This window comes from Varroa jacobsoni, unplaced genomic scaffold, assembly GCF_002532875.2.
Source record: "Varroa jacobsoni isolate VJ856 unplaced genomic scaffold, vjacob_1.0 scaffold_326, whole genome shotgun sequence".
Classification (NCBI taxonomy): domain Eukaryota; kingdom Metazoa; phylum Arthropoda; class Arachnida; order Mesostigmata; family Varroidae; genus Varroa; species Varroa jacobsoni.
Window position 1 is genome coordinate 31,570 of NW_019213228.1, and position 20,586 is coordinate 52,155.

The window sequence follows — 20,586 nt, forward strand, 5'->3', positions numbered from 1 at the left end:
GTTTTGTTCCTTCATAGGTGTGCTGGCGAGTCCTTTTCACCTCTCCCAGCCCATTGCCCAAACACGCACCTGCGCCATCCGTTCAATAGAGATAAGGCCAAATCGGATGAAATCAGTCTGTTAATATACTACCAGGGGGGGATATCACACACACAATTTCAACCACCCAATCCTCTGCCGCTTGATATTGTGGGCATCTGCACCTCTACAGAAATCCACAATCAGCACGATAACACAACAGGATAAAGGATCGTACTATAGTTCCCCTACCTGCTTTTCTTGATGTAGAGCTCTACCCTTCTCAGAGCCAGCGTCACGGAATCTACGACCACTCTCAACCGGTAGTTTCGTTAAAGAGCGACTGAACGTCAGCGTAAAAAGCTCACCAGAACACTAGCGATCGTTTACAAAGGGGCAGTAGCGCACATTACCCCAGTCACGCTCTATCCTCCTTTACCTTCCAGAGTTGTCTGCGTACTCAAAACTAACCACAGCCTCAATCGCAACCATACAGTGAGTGTAAATTTCTATGAAGTGGTGTACAGGTATTTGGTCACTTTGTCTATTATAGTCTCTTGTAAGGGCTAAAGGCCGGCATTCACTCCGTTCCTTTTCATATGCATCCCGCTTCCCGAATGGGCCCCATCCAGTGTGCGGTAAGCCCACTATCCATTGGGTCGCAATCCCAACTCACAATCTCTTTGTCTGCTCGCTGTTTTCTCTCTTTAAGAGCTTCTATATGCACCGACCAAACAGGGGCGGTATTATATATTTATACGTTACAGAGATCCTGCTGCCCTCATTGACGAATACTTCCACATTCGGCGTTAGTTCAACTGATAAAGTTTGTTTCATCTTTGATCTATTCCTATGTATATGATACAAATGGTGACGAGAATCTGGAGCGTTAGCACGATAAAAAAGACTACCTCAATACAAGTACACATACACAGATGTACAAATGGCAGCCCCTGTAAGCCTTGCATGATCGGATTTGTGTACCCGTATATATATTAATAGGAGAACTGCTCGAAAAGGCCAACAAAGGCCATACATCATACCGACAACGACTGTACTGATATCACGGTTCTAGTAAATCAAAGAGTAGACAAGGCGCAACGCCAGCTCTATACGCCCTCTATATGGCAACGAACGAATGAACGGCGAAATTAGATCAAGAAGCCTGTCAAAGCAACATTACTCGTTTCATTCTCTCGCAAAGTACCCCCCCCCCCCCCATCGTCACAGACAGGAGGGTTTGTCGCGATAAAAGGCGTTTTAATCATTATCATAGGTATCATCATTATCACTTGGTGTAGCAGCAGCAGAGCGACGTCTAATACCAGGACCAACGGGAATATCACCACTGTCGCTATCAACATGATCATCGCCATCATCATCGATCAGATGGTCGTGTGGCTGCTGAATGAGAGAAACGAATGAATGGAAAAGTGGCAGGGGGAGAATACGCCGGCAGTCGGTTAGGATCGGCGCTTGAATGCGGCGTATATGTCTCGTCCGCCAACCAATCTGCGCAGATGTATGAAGATAAAAGCGGGTCAAACGTGGGTTAGCCGACCGGTATGATTTTAGCCGATTTGCAACAGCAGCAGCCGCCACAACGGTGGTGGTGGCGGCGGCGCAGCGGCATCACCTTTCGAGACCAATGGGATTGTGTGGCAACGTAGGCGGAAGAAAGGCCTCGGCCCTGGGGCTGAGTGGCCATTTTAACAAAGTAACGACCCCAAGGGGCTCGTTGAGTCTTACTGCACCACCGTCAACAACAGCGAGCGGGCAAACGCGTAAGTATCGAGCGATCGTCTGACATCTATCGACAACAAGCAGGCGGGGCGATGCAGTCACTAAGAGCAGTACGGCCATACGATGAACACAAACTTCGCTTTTATCTATAGACACAAATAGGTGAGAAGTTTGTGTGCACAGCAAAAAACTGAAAAGATTAGGACAAGATGACTACTCGAACGTACAGCTGCTGCCTTGCCGTTGCTGTTCTGTTCTCCTTCGAACTGACCGCCTACTCACTCGTTGGCGTGGTCCATTGGCCTTTGTGCCATTGGCAGGACACTGCCGCACAATGGCAGTCTTGGGGATTGAAAGAGAACAAAACTTGTTTTTTGCGTCGGAAAGTGTACTGACTGCCGAAATCTGGAGACGAGAAGAAACGGGGGAGGGGGAACTGGAACGAAGGCGCTCGGAAAAAGTGATATGGAATTTCAGTCGCAGGGTTTGGCCTGGCAACGTTCTACTGGGATAAACGAAAGAAAATGGCTTAGAGAAGTGGTCAAGATTCGTACTCGGGGGAACTGAATGCGCAAGCAGCTATGGTATCGGATTGATGACTGAAATATACCCCAGTAGTCGGAACTAAAGGAAATAGATATGACCTAATTGAATACTGCAATTTATGTTAAATGGTCACTGCAGACATTGACAGGTGGACTTTTTGAAACCAGGAAACAACGTTCAACTGCTAATTTCGGCTGCTCATGCCATGTGCGATTTGCCGCTGTCAATAGGTTACCGAATAGAGTACCCAAAGACCTACGTGTCCTATGAAGTATTTTATTCGAACACAGATTTTCAGAAAACGCATATGAACGGTGAATCACCGTTCCACTGTTTATGATAATAACAGACCTGTCGCAGTCTAAGCTAACAAGCAAATATTACAAAATAATAAAGGATCTACCTGTGCTGTCTGTTATTGATTTGTATGTAAAATGTTTAGTCTATTGGCCATACTGTTAACTTCTATTAACGTATTGTTTATTACTGCTCTTTCAGATGTGATGTAATCTATAAACATCACCATCAGCATGAGGGCTATCGTAAGTAACCATTAGATATAGGTCTTCGTGTACATCTCGAGCTGGACGCATATGATTTAAGTAACTGTACTGTTGTACGGAACTCTTTGCTAGCCTTTCGTGGGCTAGATAGTTAATTCTGTTGCAGATACTATCGCTAAGTGAAATCCTCTTGGCATGTTGCATTTCTATACCTTTTTTATGCACAGCTATTCGGTACATTGTGATTTAACACCGAAAAACTTGAACGAGTTCCATGTTGAGAGAGCTACTTTCAATCGGTTTTGGTCCCTCTAATAAATGATTAGTAAGTCAAGTTCTATCAGTTGTTATGATAACGCGCTAATAATTTATGTAAGCTGCATAGAAGATTAAACATCTTGTTCACTATAAGAACGCTATTGTTCGTTATAAAGTCACTCTATGTTGAAATCGAACGTGTTCTTATGCGTTGCGCACGCACAACATCCCATTTCTCCCTTCCAGCCAGTGCACACGTGCACACTGCATGCAAGGGAGAAAGGCTACATTGCAATCCATTCGAAAGTCGCTAGCGACAATGAGAGAGCACGATTTTTGTATCTCTAAAGTATCAAAGCTGCTGGCCTTCGTTTGCAGTACCTTGATTTCATATTGTTTTGACCGGCCTCATTATCGTCTTCGCCATGTTGTAAATGTATCTACTGCTTTAACTAGGCTCTACCAGTGCGTCAGGTAAAAGCGCTCGTCGCGTCTACGTTTCGATATATGTTGCACCTTTCTAGAGGTTCGGCCTTCTTTACGTCTGGCTTCTCTGAAATTGTTCCTGCGCAATTTCCAGGATTAATCAAGCAACATGAGCGCAAACTGAAATTCGTGGTTATAACGGCTCGATAACGAACGAAAGCCTGAATTTGTGTCGCAGAAGCTATAAGTGCTACTAGAGTAGACGCGGTGCTACGGTTGTAACGCGGAATGTCTGCAAAGCAAATTTCTTATTATTATTATTATTACCGATCAATTTTCAAAGCATTCTAAATAAACCTGATAGAAAAATGATGAAATCAAATGACGTCTTAGATACATCGAGTCATTAAAAAATAACGTTAGACTACCGCAGGGGCATATTCATGTCGTAATTGTATATTTATTGTTAATCTACGCATGTTTTATATACAGCCATTAATGTAACAGAAAGGTCATCCTTTCACGGCAATAGTTTGTTTGTTTGCACCGCAAATATTTACTGGTCATAGCGTTTTTTAGTGTTATTTACTGGTTGCGTGTCTTAGTGTCTGTTAATTCCGGGTCGATGATTGTCTAACGCCGCCTTTTCCCCTATACGATTTCACAGTTGATGTCTCGGTGGCGTCCTCCCGATGGTTTCCCGGTGGACGTCTGCCGGCCTCTGGCGCAACGACGATGGCAGCTCATTGTACTCTTCACAACTATTTTAGGGATAGCCTCATCGGCCTCCAATTCGCCTTTAAAACTACCGTGTCCGCCGTATACTCAGGTATCTATTTTCCGCTCGGCAGGCGTAATAATAACATATCTGAGACTAGAGAATCTGAAATTTATCGTTTTTTAAAATGCTGTAGTCTGGTTGATAATTGTGCTGGTCGTTTATGACCTTACAATAATTGTTTCGTAGATGTCCATTCTGGTTCCCTGGTTTAGCGTGGTTCCTTAGCTCAATGTAAGTTCCTTTACGATAGTGTCTAACAAAATAGATCGACTTGTGCTTATATACTGTATTTCATGTGTCCCGGTGGACCTACCAGGACGGCGATATCGTCGTTGACTGTTCGGATCAAGAGTTTGACTATGTTCCACATGTATTAAATCCTGGCTTGGTTCAACTTAAGTTGGTAAACTCACGTATCAAATCAGTTTCTAACATTGACGTCTACGTGAGGTAAGTGAGAATTTGTACAACTTACACGAAATTTAAAACTTAAAAAATATACATATACGAAAACACTGAATTAAATAGTGACATAAAGAAAAAAACTGTACAAGTTTATACTTTTTCAGAATGCGCCATTTGGACCTAACGCGGAACTTCTTGACAGCGCTTGGAGAGCCACTCTCTAATTTGCATAATCTCAGCGTCGTAATTGTACGAGAGAACAAATTCACATCTTTACGGAGGAGCGATTTGGCCGGTTTGAGGTAAATGAATTTTCTATTCATGGCGTTTTGGATCTAGCGCAGGTAAAGCATCAAACTACATAATGAGATCTTTAAAATGGCCCACGTACACAATAGATAATAATTCGATATCTATTATTCCACTGTTAAGGTCCTTGACGAGGCTCGACATCGCTAAAAACCATATCACCAGTATTGAGAAGCAGACGTTCATCAACTCGTCACTGGTAGAACTCGATCTTTCGGAAAACAGCCTTAGCGAATTGAGCCAAGGATCACTACAGGTAATACTAGAATTTGGGTTGACAAAAGTGATTAGTCGTATTTACTTATATATCCGAAATCAGGTGCCAGAGAAACAAAATACTAAAAAAAAACCCAATAAAATTCGTAATCTCGAATGGGTTTTCTAAACCTATGCGTTATTACAGTTGTCAATCTCAGATAGTACCAACATGACAATTCAATGGTTCCCTGCAACGGTGATTTTCAAATCATTGATTCGCTCTATTGTAGCAATCCGAGAAAATCCGAAACACTTCAAGACGTAAACTTTCATGATCGCTCTTTAAAGCGAAGTCCATTTGGCTTGTTCAAAATTAGCTCCATGGCCATGAAGAGGCCTGGATCTATCTTCGTATAGGCTGACTTATACTGTGGCCGACCGTTCCGTTGCCCACAGAAAAGAGTAAGGAAGTGCCCAAAGGAAAAGAATTCTAGTGCACTTAATACGCCGACGAAGAAATATCATGGCGACTTCTCATGCGGTGGTGCCGTTCTACTTTCTAACTTCGTGTCTCTATGTCGGTATAGATGTTTGACTTCGACCCACACCGAACCAGATGTTACCGGCCTTTACCAATAATATTAACGAGAATGCAGACTTGTTAAAATCTTCATCTACAGCGGACTCGTAATCATATTCATGTGCCTAGTTACCCGTTATATTTATCATTAAACAGCTTGCGGTGATGGAAACCAGTTTGTACGATGTCATAATTCATTTGTTTGCAGGGACTCACGAAACTGCAACGGCTCAATCTGAAGGACAACAAATTTATCACGGTTCCAACCTCATTGACAAAACTTCGGCTACTTAATTATCTTGACCTGTCTTTTAATAGCTTTGGAGATATTCCGGCCGGAGTGCTACCTGACGTGAAGACCCTGCGTCTTGAACGGTTCGTACCAAGCTGCCGACGGTCAAACTATTCTAAGTAAACTTGACAATTCTCTAGATGGCAATAATGTATGATAATTTCTGATTTGAAATTGGCTTACGGGAACTAGCTGAAGCTCGTCATTGGCGATAGAACAGTCTATAAATTTTTCTCTCGTACTTCTACGAGATAATCGTATCACTTAAATTGCTAGTAATCTAACGAAGATAAAAATTGAAATACTTTGCAGTTGGCTTCTTGATCTACGACTACTACTCTGAATACTACGGTTCATATATATATATATATATATGCACATAGATGAGTGAACAGAGTCAATGCTCCCGACCCTCATAGTATATTACGGGTTACGTACATTTTAACGTATCAGCAAAATGATGATCTAAAAAAATGATCTACGTGCTCCGTTACATTCGAACGTTTCAGTTGCGACCTGTCAAATACGTCATTCCTTTATAATTCATCCGCGACGTTCTTAGACATCTCGTCGAACCGCTTCTCCACAATTCCGCGTCCTCTACCGGCTAAACTTGAAACACTCATTTTTGACGCCAATCCGATTCAAATACTTACTGCCAGAAGGTAACTGATCAGCTGAAATAGAGCCCTATTTATGTTATTAATTGATTCCTATAAGTACACAGCGAAGAAGGCACAAACAACGGAGTCTCAAAAAGCTTTACGGGACAACTATACTAGAATGTGCGTGTAGGAGGAATCGTTCGACACTGTATTCATAGATGGATCTGTACCTTTAGGTGCACAGCCGTTTGAAAAACGCGCCAATATTCGAAGTACCTTACCAAGACCGTTTTCTCAATGGTTTGCTATGTCTTTCTACAGCTTATCACATGTACCAAATTTGAGCAACTTGTCCATATCCTCATCTCAAGAACTTCGTTCGATTCACGCCGATACATTTGCGGGCAATAGCGACATCCGCGAAATTCGACTTGAGTCAAATGTGAATTTGAAGGTTCTAGACTCGAAAATGTTCCGCAGTCTGGGAAAACTGCAAATAATTTCTTTTCGAGAGAGCGGCCTCCGTAGCATTGATGCAGGCTTCATGTCCTGGTATCTTCTCAAGCGCGTCGACTTTCGCGATAATCCTTTCAAGTAAGTGCCACTATCTACATGCATAGTTTAAGCGAAACTAAATAAATTGACCTTGAACATTTAGCCAAAAATCGTCTGCTACTACTTTTTCTTTAGGCGTTAATGTTTGCAACGGCAAAAACTGTTTCAATATTTCAGATGCGACTGTTCGCTGAGCTGGCTTCGTGATCTGACGATAGAGTACCTTAACTCTACAGGCAAACCAGCAAACGAAAGGCCTGGTCCGCTTGACAATGAGACCATACATATCAGCTGTGCTGAGCCTACGAAGTTTACAGGTGAACCTCGTTCATAGCGGTAATAATCCTAGTAATTAGTATCATAACACAGTATCTATATAGTATAAATTAGTATCATAACGGTCAGTTACATATATATCATGTCCTAGTTTGGTTCACGTTAACTTCGAGACTATAAATTTCCGGCGGCTGATTCTGTTCGATCTATTTTCGATGTTTTAACACTTGAAGGTCGTAAGCTTTATGAGCTGCCAGCGATAGCCTTCGAGTGCGGAATGTCGTCACTCTTCCTTTCAGTCATTGTTCCATTGGTGATACTAGCCTTATTAGTATCAGTTGGCATCATCACATTCTTGTACTGGAGGCATCATCGTCTTCCCGCTTGGCTGCCGTGTCTGCGTAGCAAGGACAAAACTGCGCCCGTACACAATGGCAGTACAAAACATCAGTACTTGGAGAAGACATATATGGTGCCAGGCGACGATTATGATGGTTCGTAGGGTTGTATCTTATATATACACACACTCGAATTAAGTGCTACGTCGTAGCATGGTCTATGAATGCCTTTTATTGGGTACAACTCGGCTCTAATGATATCGAGCGACTCGTGTTGAAGCCAGCTCCTAATACTGAGACAAGAGTAATCGCCTAAAAATACTTTTTAGAACTTGAATAAAGCTGTCTATTAGCTATCTGTGAGTGTTAACTTCTGCCGAGGATTATATAGTACTTCCATGATTCTTTCCTTTGGCGAATAGATTTTTAAAAAATTTTGCCATTGCTACTTGACCAGGTCAACAAACGGCTAGCTCGAACTATGTCGTTCTACTCATGCAGGCCTTGTGAACATATGCATGTGAAGGATACACGATATATCAATCGTATAGAGCACTTAGTGCACTAATTAATCCTTTCTTTTAAGAACTTTTTCCTTCTTAAAGTATGAAGTCCTTAAAGTATCGTTCGCATTTCCAATATATGTGCACTTATAGTGTTTGAATTCGTAGAAATTATTTTTGCATGATTGTTTCATTGCAGGCATTTACCATCTTCAACGCAATGCTCCGGTTCGATTGATACCCGTTACAGAGTTGTGACCCGAGGACTCTCGGAGATCAATAACATCTGCCGTCTCCACTCTTAGCCCGCAAAGCAGCCAGCAAGACGTTCACCAACACGCCATGGGGTCAACCTTTGCTAACTTGGATGCAAATTATTCAACTACGTTGCGTCCGCGTATCTCGACACTCGATACACATGATGCACCTATATTGGGTGGCCACGTATCGTCATTCGAAAACCACCGTATGAGCACTACAATAGGTGGTCAGCGTGCACCTCTGAGCAGACTGCCAAGACCATTTGGACGACCGCACGTGTTTCCGTCACGTTCGTCTGCTCTTCCTGATGACGCTGGTCAACGACATCAGATCACGATAGTAAATTCAGGTCAACTAGCAGTTAGAGCTGCCGTCACTCCGGGTTCATTGTGCCCACTACGAGGTGTACCCTTAACACCCCGGTTTGGAAATAAGCAGTATCATCAACTTACTGATTCAACGACAGCGAGTGTCGAGTCCAAACCATCACCGTGTCATCTTGGCACTAGCAGAAATCCCATGGGATCAAATGTTTACGATCAAACTGAGGAGGCAATATATGAGCAGACTGGCGATTTTGGTGAAAGTGCGTACAATGATCACAACACTGTGCAGCACGCTTATGTCACGCTTAGCCCCCAACAGCAGCATCAGCAACAGCAGCAGCAGCAGCAGCAGCAGCAGCAACAAGACACGCACATGTACTCGACCTTAAAGCACTCGCTGTCTAGTGGGGGCGAATCAGCCTCTACGCCACTTACTTCACTCTCATCACTATCCACATATGAGCGAGCACCCTATTGTTACGTGTTCGAGTAAAACAAAAGGTAAAGCTCGGCTTGTGCCTTCCTATTAGACGACGAAAGCAATACACGGTAACCATACAGTCACCATGTGGCCCGTTTCAAAATGGTCAGCTGCTGTCCGTACGTCTGAGACAGCATTAAGCACATAAAACCATCTCTATATGCTAAGATGACGTAGTACTGCGGTAGATCAAAATCGCCACCTATACTGCAACACAAGTGCTGGAGGGTTCGCAAGCAAACAAACCGCTAGTTAGATGTTAACTTGCGCCTTTAGTACTGCCTCACTGAACGATTAGGAGGGAAAGGAGGGCATCATCGCTCGGTCTACTGCGGGCTTTGATGGAAAGGCGGCATTTGTCGCTTAGAACGAGACGGCCAAAGATAAGATGGTTTTTGGTAAAGTTATGTGCGGGTTTTGTTTTAAATAATAAAGGAAACGCATCGCTTTGCTACCAGATTTTTGCCTAATGTACGCTACGATGTATAACGTCCAGACTAAGTTCGATTTCTTAACGGAGACGAAGCTTATGTAAACGTTATTTGGATCGTGGCACAGTTAAACACTACGACTAATTGACGGTCACAATTTTGTCTATCATTAAGGACACCAGAAGTTAATGGGGCATACGGATAGAAATTCGACAAAAGTGTTTGATTATAATTTGGTTGTGGTAGTCGACAACTACTAAGTTACGAGATTGGACAAAGTCGGCGTCGGAACGAACTTCCCACTCGCACAAAACCAAAGAACAAGTCAACAAGTTACCTGCACTGATATGAACGTTGACTATCCTACTTATTTTTCTTTGCAGTCTTGGACAAAGAATGAGCTCTGTGTTGTCACCTATCAGGCTTATTCTTTTGCCCTTTCAGTGTTAACTGTAGTTTTGCCGCATGGACCCACCATAGCAAAGTTGTCCTTTTCTGAATGCTTTCCATAAGCTACTTGATAATATACAATAACACTTGATAATAATTATTATATAATTATAAACAGTACTAGTTTATGTCAAGGGCATCTAAGAAGCTGGCTATTTGCTTTTTGTCAATTTCTCGGACATGAAATAATGATGACAGTTTACTATTATGATACATCAGGCATGATAATAGTAGCGTTCTTAGTAATTTGATGAAAAACTACATTCTCGAAAGTCAATCATAAAATGGGCATTGTAATTTTTTATGGCCGTCGGATAGAGAGGCATTGGGAGTCTGTCGTAACTCTGCACAACTCCGCAATGGGAATGTCAACTGCAATCGCACAGAAGCTCACACCCATACGAGAGGCTGCCACGGAAGTCGAAAACCACACCAGCCAAAGATGTCGGAAGTATCGTCACGTCGGGAAAATGCTGAACGTAGGGAGGCAATTAGCGAATACAATTATGGATACACAAGTACATCCGTAAAGCGAAAGTCGTGCCGTTCAGACGAAGCCACTGATACTTTCTAGACTTAAAGAAGAAATCCGATTTAGCTGGGGCCGATAACAATATACAGTCGGTCGGCTTGCCCCAGTCATTACAACGCTGACTGCGTAAATATGTCCTGCAGCGTATTGACGTCCGCGTACATTCTTTACCAAAATAATATACTTGTACATAAAGTGCAATACAATACGCAGTAGCAGTAATGATAAAAACCGGAATAAGCCAACGGCAGAAGGTCAGAGAGCCAGCAAACAGACGCTGTATGAGAAAGGAGCAATTGCCTCCATAGATACAATAGAGAAAAGCTATCGATTCGACATTCCAACAGCTACTGCAAAAAGATGGTGCACCGGGGAAGTCGCATTGCCTGACCAGACCTGTACGCGATGATGGCGATGAGTTCAATTCTAGCGTGTATAATGTATATCTCTGGACCAAGAGTATCACTATGCAGTTGTAGAGAGGCCAGGGGTGCCTGTCACTCACAAACAGATATACACAAACCGTATCGAATAAGAATCTTATCTGGAGGTTGTGGCCGGCGCCGCAAGGTGTCGTCACCCGACGAACAATGACAGAAAACTATAGAAAAACCGCTCGTCGTGGTTTCACTGGGTTACTAACAACAAGTACAGTACGGATAATAATAGTATTAGTTAGAATTCTGTATATAATTTATATATATATATATATATATATATATATATATATACACACACACACACTATATAGGCAGCGAAACAGTGGTCTTTAGCTGGTGGTAAATGATAAAACAACCAATAACAACTGGTGGGAAAGCGGGAAGAAAACCATAAACATAACTGTAGAAGACATATAAGCACGGTATGGAACGAAAGCAGTATATATATACAGTGAACATGCATACCTAGCTCTGTGTTTGGCCTAACTTTTTCTTATCAATTAACTTGCTAAGAAGCGATTTGAGTTGAGTAAAGCAATCGCCCGATAAGCATTGAAAATCCCCGTAGGTTTCTAGAGTATTATTGATTAGGAGCAACATTCTGAATGCGAGTCGTGTATATTTATTTTTAGAAACAAGTTATCATCAGACATTGGTAATGTATGTGGTACTACTAGTAACCATAAAAACAAACTTGAACGTGCTTTCCTTTGCGTACCAGTGAGTTTTGTATATATGAGTATTACTAAGAAAATAGTGTTATTATATCGGTAAAAGTTTATAACTATATTATTTAAATACCGCTGAAAAGAACGTTTAATAAAAGTCAGTATTACTTACTGTATTCGGCGATTCAAATGTTATGATTACCCGTTTCTAGCCGCAGCCAACTAATATGACTTTCAATATACCTGATCTTTAAACGCTACATACGGTCGGTATGCACGATGTACACCTTACATAATTAGATCCCTAGAAAAAAACAACGTAGTATACTTACTTGTTTACTTCAGATTTATTCGATAATAGAGTACTGGGAGATTTCTCGTGTTAAGTAGGATATCTATTACCGTAATATCCGATCTAGTCCTGAGAAACAAGTATTGTTTCAGTAATTAAATGTACATTTTCGGTAAAGTTTCGATAGCGATGTATAAGCGTTTCGATATGATTAGGGACTTCGAAAAAACCATTAAATTTGCCCGTTTAAAGTTCCGCGTCTGAATCTATGTACAACTGACAGCGTTCTCTGAGAGTCGCTGACAGCAAAATAGGCTGACCATCGAGGGACCACGCAAGCATATTTAATATATATAGGCAAGCTTTGGGAAGCGTTGACATACATGTTCGTTGCACTAATTTTCATTATTAATATTAAATTATAAAACATAATAGATAAAAAATACAAGGTATACTGACAACCGTAAGAACTTCAGTAGGTGTTAGACTTGTTCAGTAGACGAAGGTATGAAAATTATAGTTTTCAACTTGCGCCAACGTAAGTAACAACTTTATTGCGTAATTGCATATCGCACATGATTTTTCAACTCTGCACCTTTAAAATGAAAATCAAAAAAAGGGCTAAGGACCTTTCTCTTGACAACTCTAACACACGTCCTGCCGTGCCTCTAGTTCACAAGAGGCCTAGTCCTCACGGAACTTAAGCATCGCTTTTATAGTAATTAAACTGTGAAGCAGTTACTGAACCGGCCAAGAAAATTATTAGTAGCAATATTAGCACTTTGAAATGTACACAGTTCTACGGTTTACTATGAAAGTCATTAGTACGCCTAGACTAGCATAGCGTTGTAGCACAAACATGAAAGTGCTCGACAAAACTCGTTGATCGCTGAATAACTGCAAAATTTAGTGCATATTGTTACTGCATACACTCCGTGGTAGGATCAGGCCTAGGCCGTCCAGTGACCGCATGTTTGAATTGGAGCACCTGTTGGCTGTTATTCGTTAGGGTATTTATATAAGGCACCGTGCCATTATCGTTAACCAGTGTCGTACGGATCAGTTTTCCTACAATATATTGCCTTGCTCGAAAAATAATGGTCCACGGTGTTTTTACCGAACAAGACAGACAGCGTTGTATTTAAATTCTAGAAACAACATGTCGTGGACGTGTTGTTGCACTGCTGTGCCAACTCTCAAGCTCAATCTGATTTCGTATCGACGAAAATTGCTAGATCTGATATGTAATGATCAGTAATAGTTTCAGGATCCTCTACGGTGTGGAAATTTCTACAAGGAATTTTATGCGCCAGTTGTCGCAAAAAAGAGTAGTAATACGCCGATGCGGGCTTTCGAGCATATGGTGCGTGCCAAAAACAAAATGCTTACAGGACAACTTTAACTAGATTGCCACGTGCGGCCCGGCATTGCCGTGGAACGGAGTAACCCTTCTCTGTTCTACAGGTTTTTTTTTCTCTGGGATAACCTAATGTTTTCTGGTACGAGTTAGCGGCATCTCTTGTCGTTATTTATTCTCTTCTTTGCTTTCATACTCACATAAAAGTACCAACTTTTGTCATCTGTAACTACTCTGTGTAGGAATCTATCGTTACTTCTGAGCATTGTTCAACGCCAGGCAAGATGATACTGAGAAACAGTAAGAACCCGTGTTATTTTGTACTTTCCACTCAAGTTGAGGGCCACCCAGACTCCTACTTTTGAGTAATACCATCGAGTAGAGATGTTATACGACAGCCGTTTATCTGGCCGGCCAAGCAATTCACAAATTGCTTCCCTTCCTCAAACGTGCTTTCATGCTGTCTTTAATCTCCAATGACCAACTGGGCAAAATACATCGTTCAGTTTCAAGATGCAGTTAGTTGTTGCGCCTATCAAACCACTCCGAGTAGTCCGTCCCGTCCCGAACCGTCCATCCCGGCCCAGTTCCAGTGCTCTTATTTCGGTAAAAAACCAAATAAAGTAAATGCACTTTTTCAACGACAACATCTATGTATGAGCCTAGAGTGAAATAAAATGTTCCCGTTCATCACGCTACGAAGTTAAAATGTATTTATAAAGAAAAAGATTGCTTTAGAAATGATGAATAGAATGGATCACTAAAAAGCCATCCTCGTAAGAGGATCACTCGTAAAAGGTCTCCATTACTCTTCGTCGAGAGATACTTGAATACTACCTATAGCAAAGAGAATATATAGCCGTAAGGCAGGAGCTGCCGGTTTAGGTCTGTGGCCGCTGTTATTATCAACGAGATGGACGTAAATAGCTCCATCAGTATATGGGTTGCCATTAAAGTAGAAACGAAAGTATGGTCATTCGTTAGAGCTTAAAAGTAATTTGGAGTTTTATTGAAAAAAAAAAAAACGTAATAGCACAACTTTCTACACCCTTCACGAACCCCTGTTAACAGCCATTTAATAAAACGGTTCTAACCATAATACCATAAAGATGATTTAAAATTATATAATGCTAAAAATTAAATATAGGTCTGATTTTGATTTAGGGACTTTTGTTATTTCTCTGGTGACGCAGCGATTTTATATTTACGGAACTTCTGGACAAAAAATTGTAACAAGTGATTTTTACATCCCTCCATTGAAACTGAAGTGTTTCAGTTTCTGTAACATTTTAGTTTCAACTTGAGTTGGTTTTCAGAAGCTATTCGGGTGGTGTAATATTCGGGTTATACGGCAGTTGTATGTTCTTTCAATTTTTGCCACGTAATTAAAGATGTATGTGGTCTGGTATTGCCGCAGGAGGACAACTTTTCTTATTAAAACCAAATTGAAATTGGTAAACCAAAATAAAACTGATTCCGGTACGTTTCGGCAGAGTCTTGCATAAGGAAACATTATCCAAAAGATTCTTTTGCGTCAATCTGAGTAGCATCCAGACATGAAGTTTTCTAGCGCGTTTTCTTGTAAAACTGTTTCGTAGTGGATGTTCAATTCTTTGGTAATATCATGGCCGTTCACGTGTTCGGCTTCCGCAATAAGATGGGTGAAGTTACTATTAAACTTCACCTGTAATTAATTATTCATCACGAAGGTGAATTTCCGGAACGGTAGCAACAAAACCGTCTTTGGGCCGCTTTCTCCGGTAATGTATTTTAACCGTAAAAAGTGAAATATTTTGTAGGTCTAGACAGTTAAACGAATCAATATACTTTAGATGAGAATTGCCTGTTCCAGGTTTCTAGAATGTTTTCTAGAAAATATTTCTTAGAAAAGCCGGTTTTGTAGACCTACAATAACTAACAATATTATTGTTAGTTATTGTAGTTCGAGTTTGAAATTGCAAAAACTATTCAATGTAGGAAGCTTATATATCTTAGCTCAACCTGAACATCCTGTGTGTTCTAACTAAACTTACTTACTAACACAAATTTCAAACTCTGAAGCAGAAAGAAGTTCGTATATAGATACAGAATCTTTTACACACATTTCTGCAGTTTCTAATTTCTGCAGAATATCATTGTCTTAACAAAATGCAGAGCTTGCCGGCTCTATTTTTCCGGAACCCAAATGTTTACAAGAATTTCTAAAAATTAGCGTGACTTATCCTACGATTGACGGATCCAGTTGCCCAGTCGGCTAACGATGGATAGTAATGGCCTAAATGCAAAGAGTAACCTGCACTAATTAATGCGGGGACATAAGAAACGTGCTATAGTGTAAAAAGCAATTAGAACACGGCGGTCGAGCAACTAAACAAATAAAGTTAGATAACGAAAACAATATCACCATTGGATTGCTGCCATAAGGTACTGAAATTAGAAAACAAGTACCACAACGACTCTAATAAAAGACAGTGGTTTACTGAACAGGTTAGAGAACTGCAAAAAGACACTGCAGTGAGTCAGCAAAGCCAGTTATAGCAGATTAGTACAATAACCGTAGTGAGAAGTCCGGATTCCGCGCCCGAACTCAAACCGGTCACGGGAACTCGCTTTTGTGCCAGATTCGAAGATCTGATTCGAAGGTCATTGTTAACTACTGTCTGATGTGTATCTGTAGTGCGGTATGCGAAAAGCGATGTGTGAATAAATTACTTCGAACGATCATGGGTCAGACTGGGCGGATGTTGCAAATTCTAGTGCTGTCCTGTGCCACATCTGTCGGGGGTGGCAAGAGCCATTCAATTTCGTTATCGGTAATAATCCGTACGTATCAATACCATCTAATACGCAACTTTAACATATCTAGATTTTGTTTAGTCGGCGTTGTGTTAGCGCAGCAGAACAGATCTCAGCAAGATTCTAGCGCGATTTGAGCAGTATAATTAGAAATTTTCGATACAGCAAGAAAATGGCAGACATGTAGTATCATACTGAAATTCTGTTTATATCTGTCATGCCCTTCGACTGATTATGATATCATACGCTGGGTCCTGCTTCTTCACAAATTGATCCGACGACATCTAATTTAATTAGGTTAACATTAAAAGTTTGTAGAGCATAGTTTTCCCTAGTCATGACTGCAGGAGCATTTCACGCTCATTTATCCACATACATGACAACATATATATCTTAATTACAGTAGTGAGCGGTTACTGCCGGACAGGATATGATCATATACGAGATGCGACGACGGCACGAAGAAGTCGGCTTTGCGAAACAAGGAAATGCGAAGTTGGAAAAACGCTCGAGATGGAAGCTAGGGCCCTTTGAAGGTTCAAAGAGCTACTTTAACCACAAAATGAAATTCGACCTCACATAAACGAAGACTACCTGATACGCTCTCTGCGAACGTGTGTAACGTTGAAAAAAACGTTCAATTTAATGAGGAACTTTTACCGTTGTCGCTTCATTTTGCCTTTCAAGTTCGCTCCGATCGGAATGCTGGTTCGACACGTAGAACACCCCTACAAGCTGAAAGTGGTACTCGTTCCTCTTAAAAGAAACCCGATTAATGGCTCTGTTTTGCGACTGGACACCCGAGTGAGGATATGAATGGCCCTATGCACATACAAATTTTATGTGTTTTCGCATTTAATTTAGTTTAAATTCAATCGGATCACCTATACGGATTGTACTACGTACTCTATTTGAAAGGACCGAACTGGTGGTATTTTCTATATCCTGAGGTGATATAGGTAACAACTCATAAATGAAAATTAAAAATGCTTTCTTATTCTGACCAAAAAGCCTTCTACCCCCCCCCCCCCCCAACAAAATATTTTTATTACATGATTTTCTACTTTACCATATTACTGACCTAACCGTATTACTGACACTATGACGTGTACACAGACGATAATGCCGGGTACCCAAGACCCATACCCATCTCGCCTCAAAGGAACCCCAATTGCTAATAAGCAAAATATCATATGATGTATCATTTGGGGCACTGGAAAATTCTTCCTCACTGACACGTTAAGCTACACGTTTTTGAATACAGTGCGTATGTAAACGGCCTTCGAGAAAGATTATATTTGCTGATGTTTGAGCTGTACATAACCGAGATACAATATTATAGATTTTCTAAAATACTTTGGCTAAAAGGATCTAAATCATAAGTTGTATATAAAATGCTTATTCTTTCTTCTCGTCAGATCTGAAATCGCATTCAGTTACATATAGCAAACATGAAGCCTCTGCACGAACCGATTGCACTAGAAATCGTTCACAAAGAGATTAAAAATAAAGAAAGCGTTATAGCATAGTAGTTACGATGCGTTTGTTGATGATAATTACCATGAATACATCTAGTGGCATTACGCTACGAGAGTGGTGAACGTACAGCTTTACGCGGAACAATATAGAAGCCAGCCAATTAAGGGAATATTCGCCTGCGTGCACCTTCACAGGACTCCAAATGCGACTGCATGAATCTGTTCAGAAAACGTGTGAGTTCTCACTCAACGGAACAAATCAATTATTGCTACGCAGGTATATACGTAGCCAACGCTGATGTGCCTCAAAAAGCTTTAATCACTCAAATCACCTCAAGCCATCGTCTGGAATCTGCTAAATTTCGGAATACTAGGTACTGCTAAAAATACCACGAAAAAATGATAAAGGTACGTAAAACGTTCACGCTATAATTGGCCATAATTCTGGAAATGATTTCCCCTAAGCTTTTAAAATCGTCCATTTCTAAGAGCATACCTTCTTTGATCGCGAAATCGCTGCGGCAATGGATGACTGAGTCTAAAAATATCCTTACGCTAAGAGCCGTTAAATCATATCAATGTTTACATGTTTTCTCTGACAGTTAGATGGTACTGCCGATCGCAGGACTACACGCGTATAGTGTACCTTTTACTTTACGGTATTCCTACTAGAAGCGCATGATTAGTTTTATCCCACATGAAAAATATTATGCCAAAGAACCATGTTGTTGAGCGAGTTTAACATTGCAGTATTTAAAAGGCATGTCCAAACCTGATACATTATTTTATACATTCGTTATTCAAAAGTCTACACGCGAAAGTTTTAACATCATCCGCCCACTATACATTCTTATATATACATTTATATATAGAATTGCCTAAAATGAGACTCAACAACCTTTCCACTTAGCTGCGATACGGATTTAGAAGTTATCTGTGTCAAAAACGGGTATTCTCCGCAGGAAAATTCGCGTAGGTCGTACTTGAGCGACACCTGAATTATGAAAATTCTGCGAAAAAATCAAATACTTTGTACTAACAGATTATAGACAAATGGCTTCTGTCAAAAAAAAAGTCTTTCGAAGTGCGCTCTTTGTACCAACTGAGCCGAAAATGTATCGACAATTTGGCCCTTTATTATACCTCAGCCAAACCGTAATTATTTATTTCAAAGTAGCCTCTATCCGATTTAGTGGACATGTAGCACTATCTTTCTGATTGTCAAAACAGCTTAGAACCAAATCGCGCAATGATATTTCAACTCAACGTTTGTTTTTCTTGAAGCTTCTCAGTTCGCTCAAAGCTTTCCTTTTAGGTATTTTTAGCTTGAAAAAATAAAGTCCTAGTGGACTACGTCTCCTTAATACGGGGATTAAGCTAACACAGGCATCGGACTGTCCTTTTCAAGCTCACGCATCGTCGCGGTAAAAGATCCACACCTTACTTTTTCAGAATTCAGCCTTATTTTGGCTATTAAGCATCCTACAATTTCCTTAAAGCCTTTTCGTAAGATTGTTTACTACGAGTATACTGGAGCTCGACATCAATTTAATAATCAGCATAATATCGCAGTCCGAGACGGGAAGAACAGCCTTAGTGTTTGTCCTGAATCTTGCCATCTACTTTGTTCTAGGCCTACCTTTAACGCTGCTTCGACAATTGTGCCTTATTCTTCAAGTCATACCCGAACAGTTGCGCTCCATTTCATATACCAGCAGCGTGGAGCAAACCTGGCTTCTCTTTAAACGGGTTAAGGTTCTTTCGAGTTTCGTCTGGCTGAAATTCAAGTCCTTCGGCGCAATCCCAGCCGCCCTGTCGCCGGGTCTCTGTCGGTCCTCCGAAACACCTCAGACATAGCTCGTTTTGATTCTTCTGCGAGCTTTTTAATATAATCTGTCAATTATCCAGCATGACGTATTTTATTCTTCCACTCGCTGTAACGAGTGGTTCACACAGATAGTCGCCCTCAAAACTCTCTCGTCTATATTCGAACGTATATGCAAATACTATCTTTTTATTAATAGTTTTTGATCAAAGCATTTACTTATAGATTAAGCCAATCCCACAAAATACCGTTTTGCCGTATCTAGTACCGATGTGCAAGCAGAGCGTGGCGGACCCGCAAAATATGCCATGTGAAAAGAACTATATATTATCACATTCATATACTACGCAGTCAAAAAGATATCGATAAATCGCCCACATTTTATCGGTTGAAGATTAATCCGTAGCTGAGCTTGAGCCGCCACACTCGCTGAATTGTTTGTTAACTTCAGAGGCCCTGTAATAACTCACTAGGTAACGTACTGCTTGTTTTCTGATCTTAGGGACACGTTATAGTTTAGGTGGCATAGACACACGGTTGGTTTCGTGCTGGCATGAGCCAACCGTCTGATGGAATGCACGACGGCAATACTGGGCATGAAACTCGGAACAAACGAGCCCGAAATTCGGATAACTGAAGTGCGTGCGTCGCTCAAACGCTTATCTCGCAAAAGTTATTCTTAATCGCGTTTCGTACGTACACAATGATCATACACCAATCACACGATGTTTCTTGTATAACTTGTTTTCTGCGAAATAAAACTCCATACCTATGCTACTTCAGTCCAAAGCTAACCACCTGTAACTTCTTTTTCAAATGCCAAGAACGATCTGAGAAGAGATGGCTTCAGCACGATTGAAGCAAAGCAAGAGTAAACTTAGGTTCTATTTCTACGATTAAGTTCAAAATTACC

At 41.0% G+C, this 20,586-nt stretch overlaps 2 protein-coding genes and 1 long non-coding RNA gene across 4 annotated transcripts; all 3 read left to right on the forward strand.

The window, feature by feature from the left end:
- Window positions 1-1,754: 1,754 nt before the first annotated feature.
- LOC111259380 (uncharacterized) lies at window positions 1,755-12,109 on the forward strand. Of its 2 annotated transcripts, none has more exons than XM_086967866.1 (11): window positions 1,755-2,849; window positions 4,162-4,323; window positions 4,592-4,725; window positions 4,845-4,982; window positions 5,113-5,245; window positions 5,976-6,142; window positions 6,569-6,724; window positions 6,986-7,258; window positions 7,397-7,536; window positions 7,729-7,989; window positions 8,536-12,109. In XM_086967866.1, the coding sequence occupies exons 1-11, from the start codon at window positions 2,838-2,840 to the stop codon at window positions 8,592-8,594; spliced, it is 1,635 nt and encodes a 544-aa protein (XP_086823992.1). In that variant the 5' UTR covers window positions 1,755-2,837; the 3' UTR covers window positions 8,595-12,109. The 2 variants fall into 2 exon arrangements, with proteins under 2 accessions (XP_086823992.1, XP_022687082.1); XM_022831347.2 differs by lacking the exon at window positions 1,755-2,849 and adding an exon at window positions 2,857-3,542.
- On the forward strand, window positions 8,679-12,109 carry LOC147753643 (uncharacterized). The gene is made up of 2 exons (XM_086967867.1): window positions 8,679-9,424; window positions 10,604-12,109. The coding sequence occupies exon 1, from the start codon at window positions 8,679-8,681 to the stop codon at window positions 9,414-9,416; it is 738 nt and encodes a 245-aa protein (XP_086823993.1). The 3' UTR covers window positions 9,417-9,424; window positions 10,604-12,109.
- A 4,195-nt stretch (window positions 12,110-16,304) lies between these two features.
- LOC147753644 (uncharacterized) lies at window positions 16,305-17,357 on the forward strand. The gene is made up of 2 exons (XR_015310572.1): window positions 16,305-16,397; window positions 16,774-17,357. It is a non-coding gene; the product is annotated as an uncharacterized LOC147753644 (long non-coding RNA).
- Window positions 17,358-20,586: the final 3,229 nt, after the last annotated feature.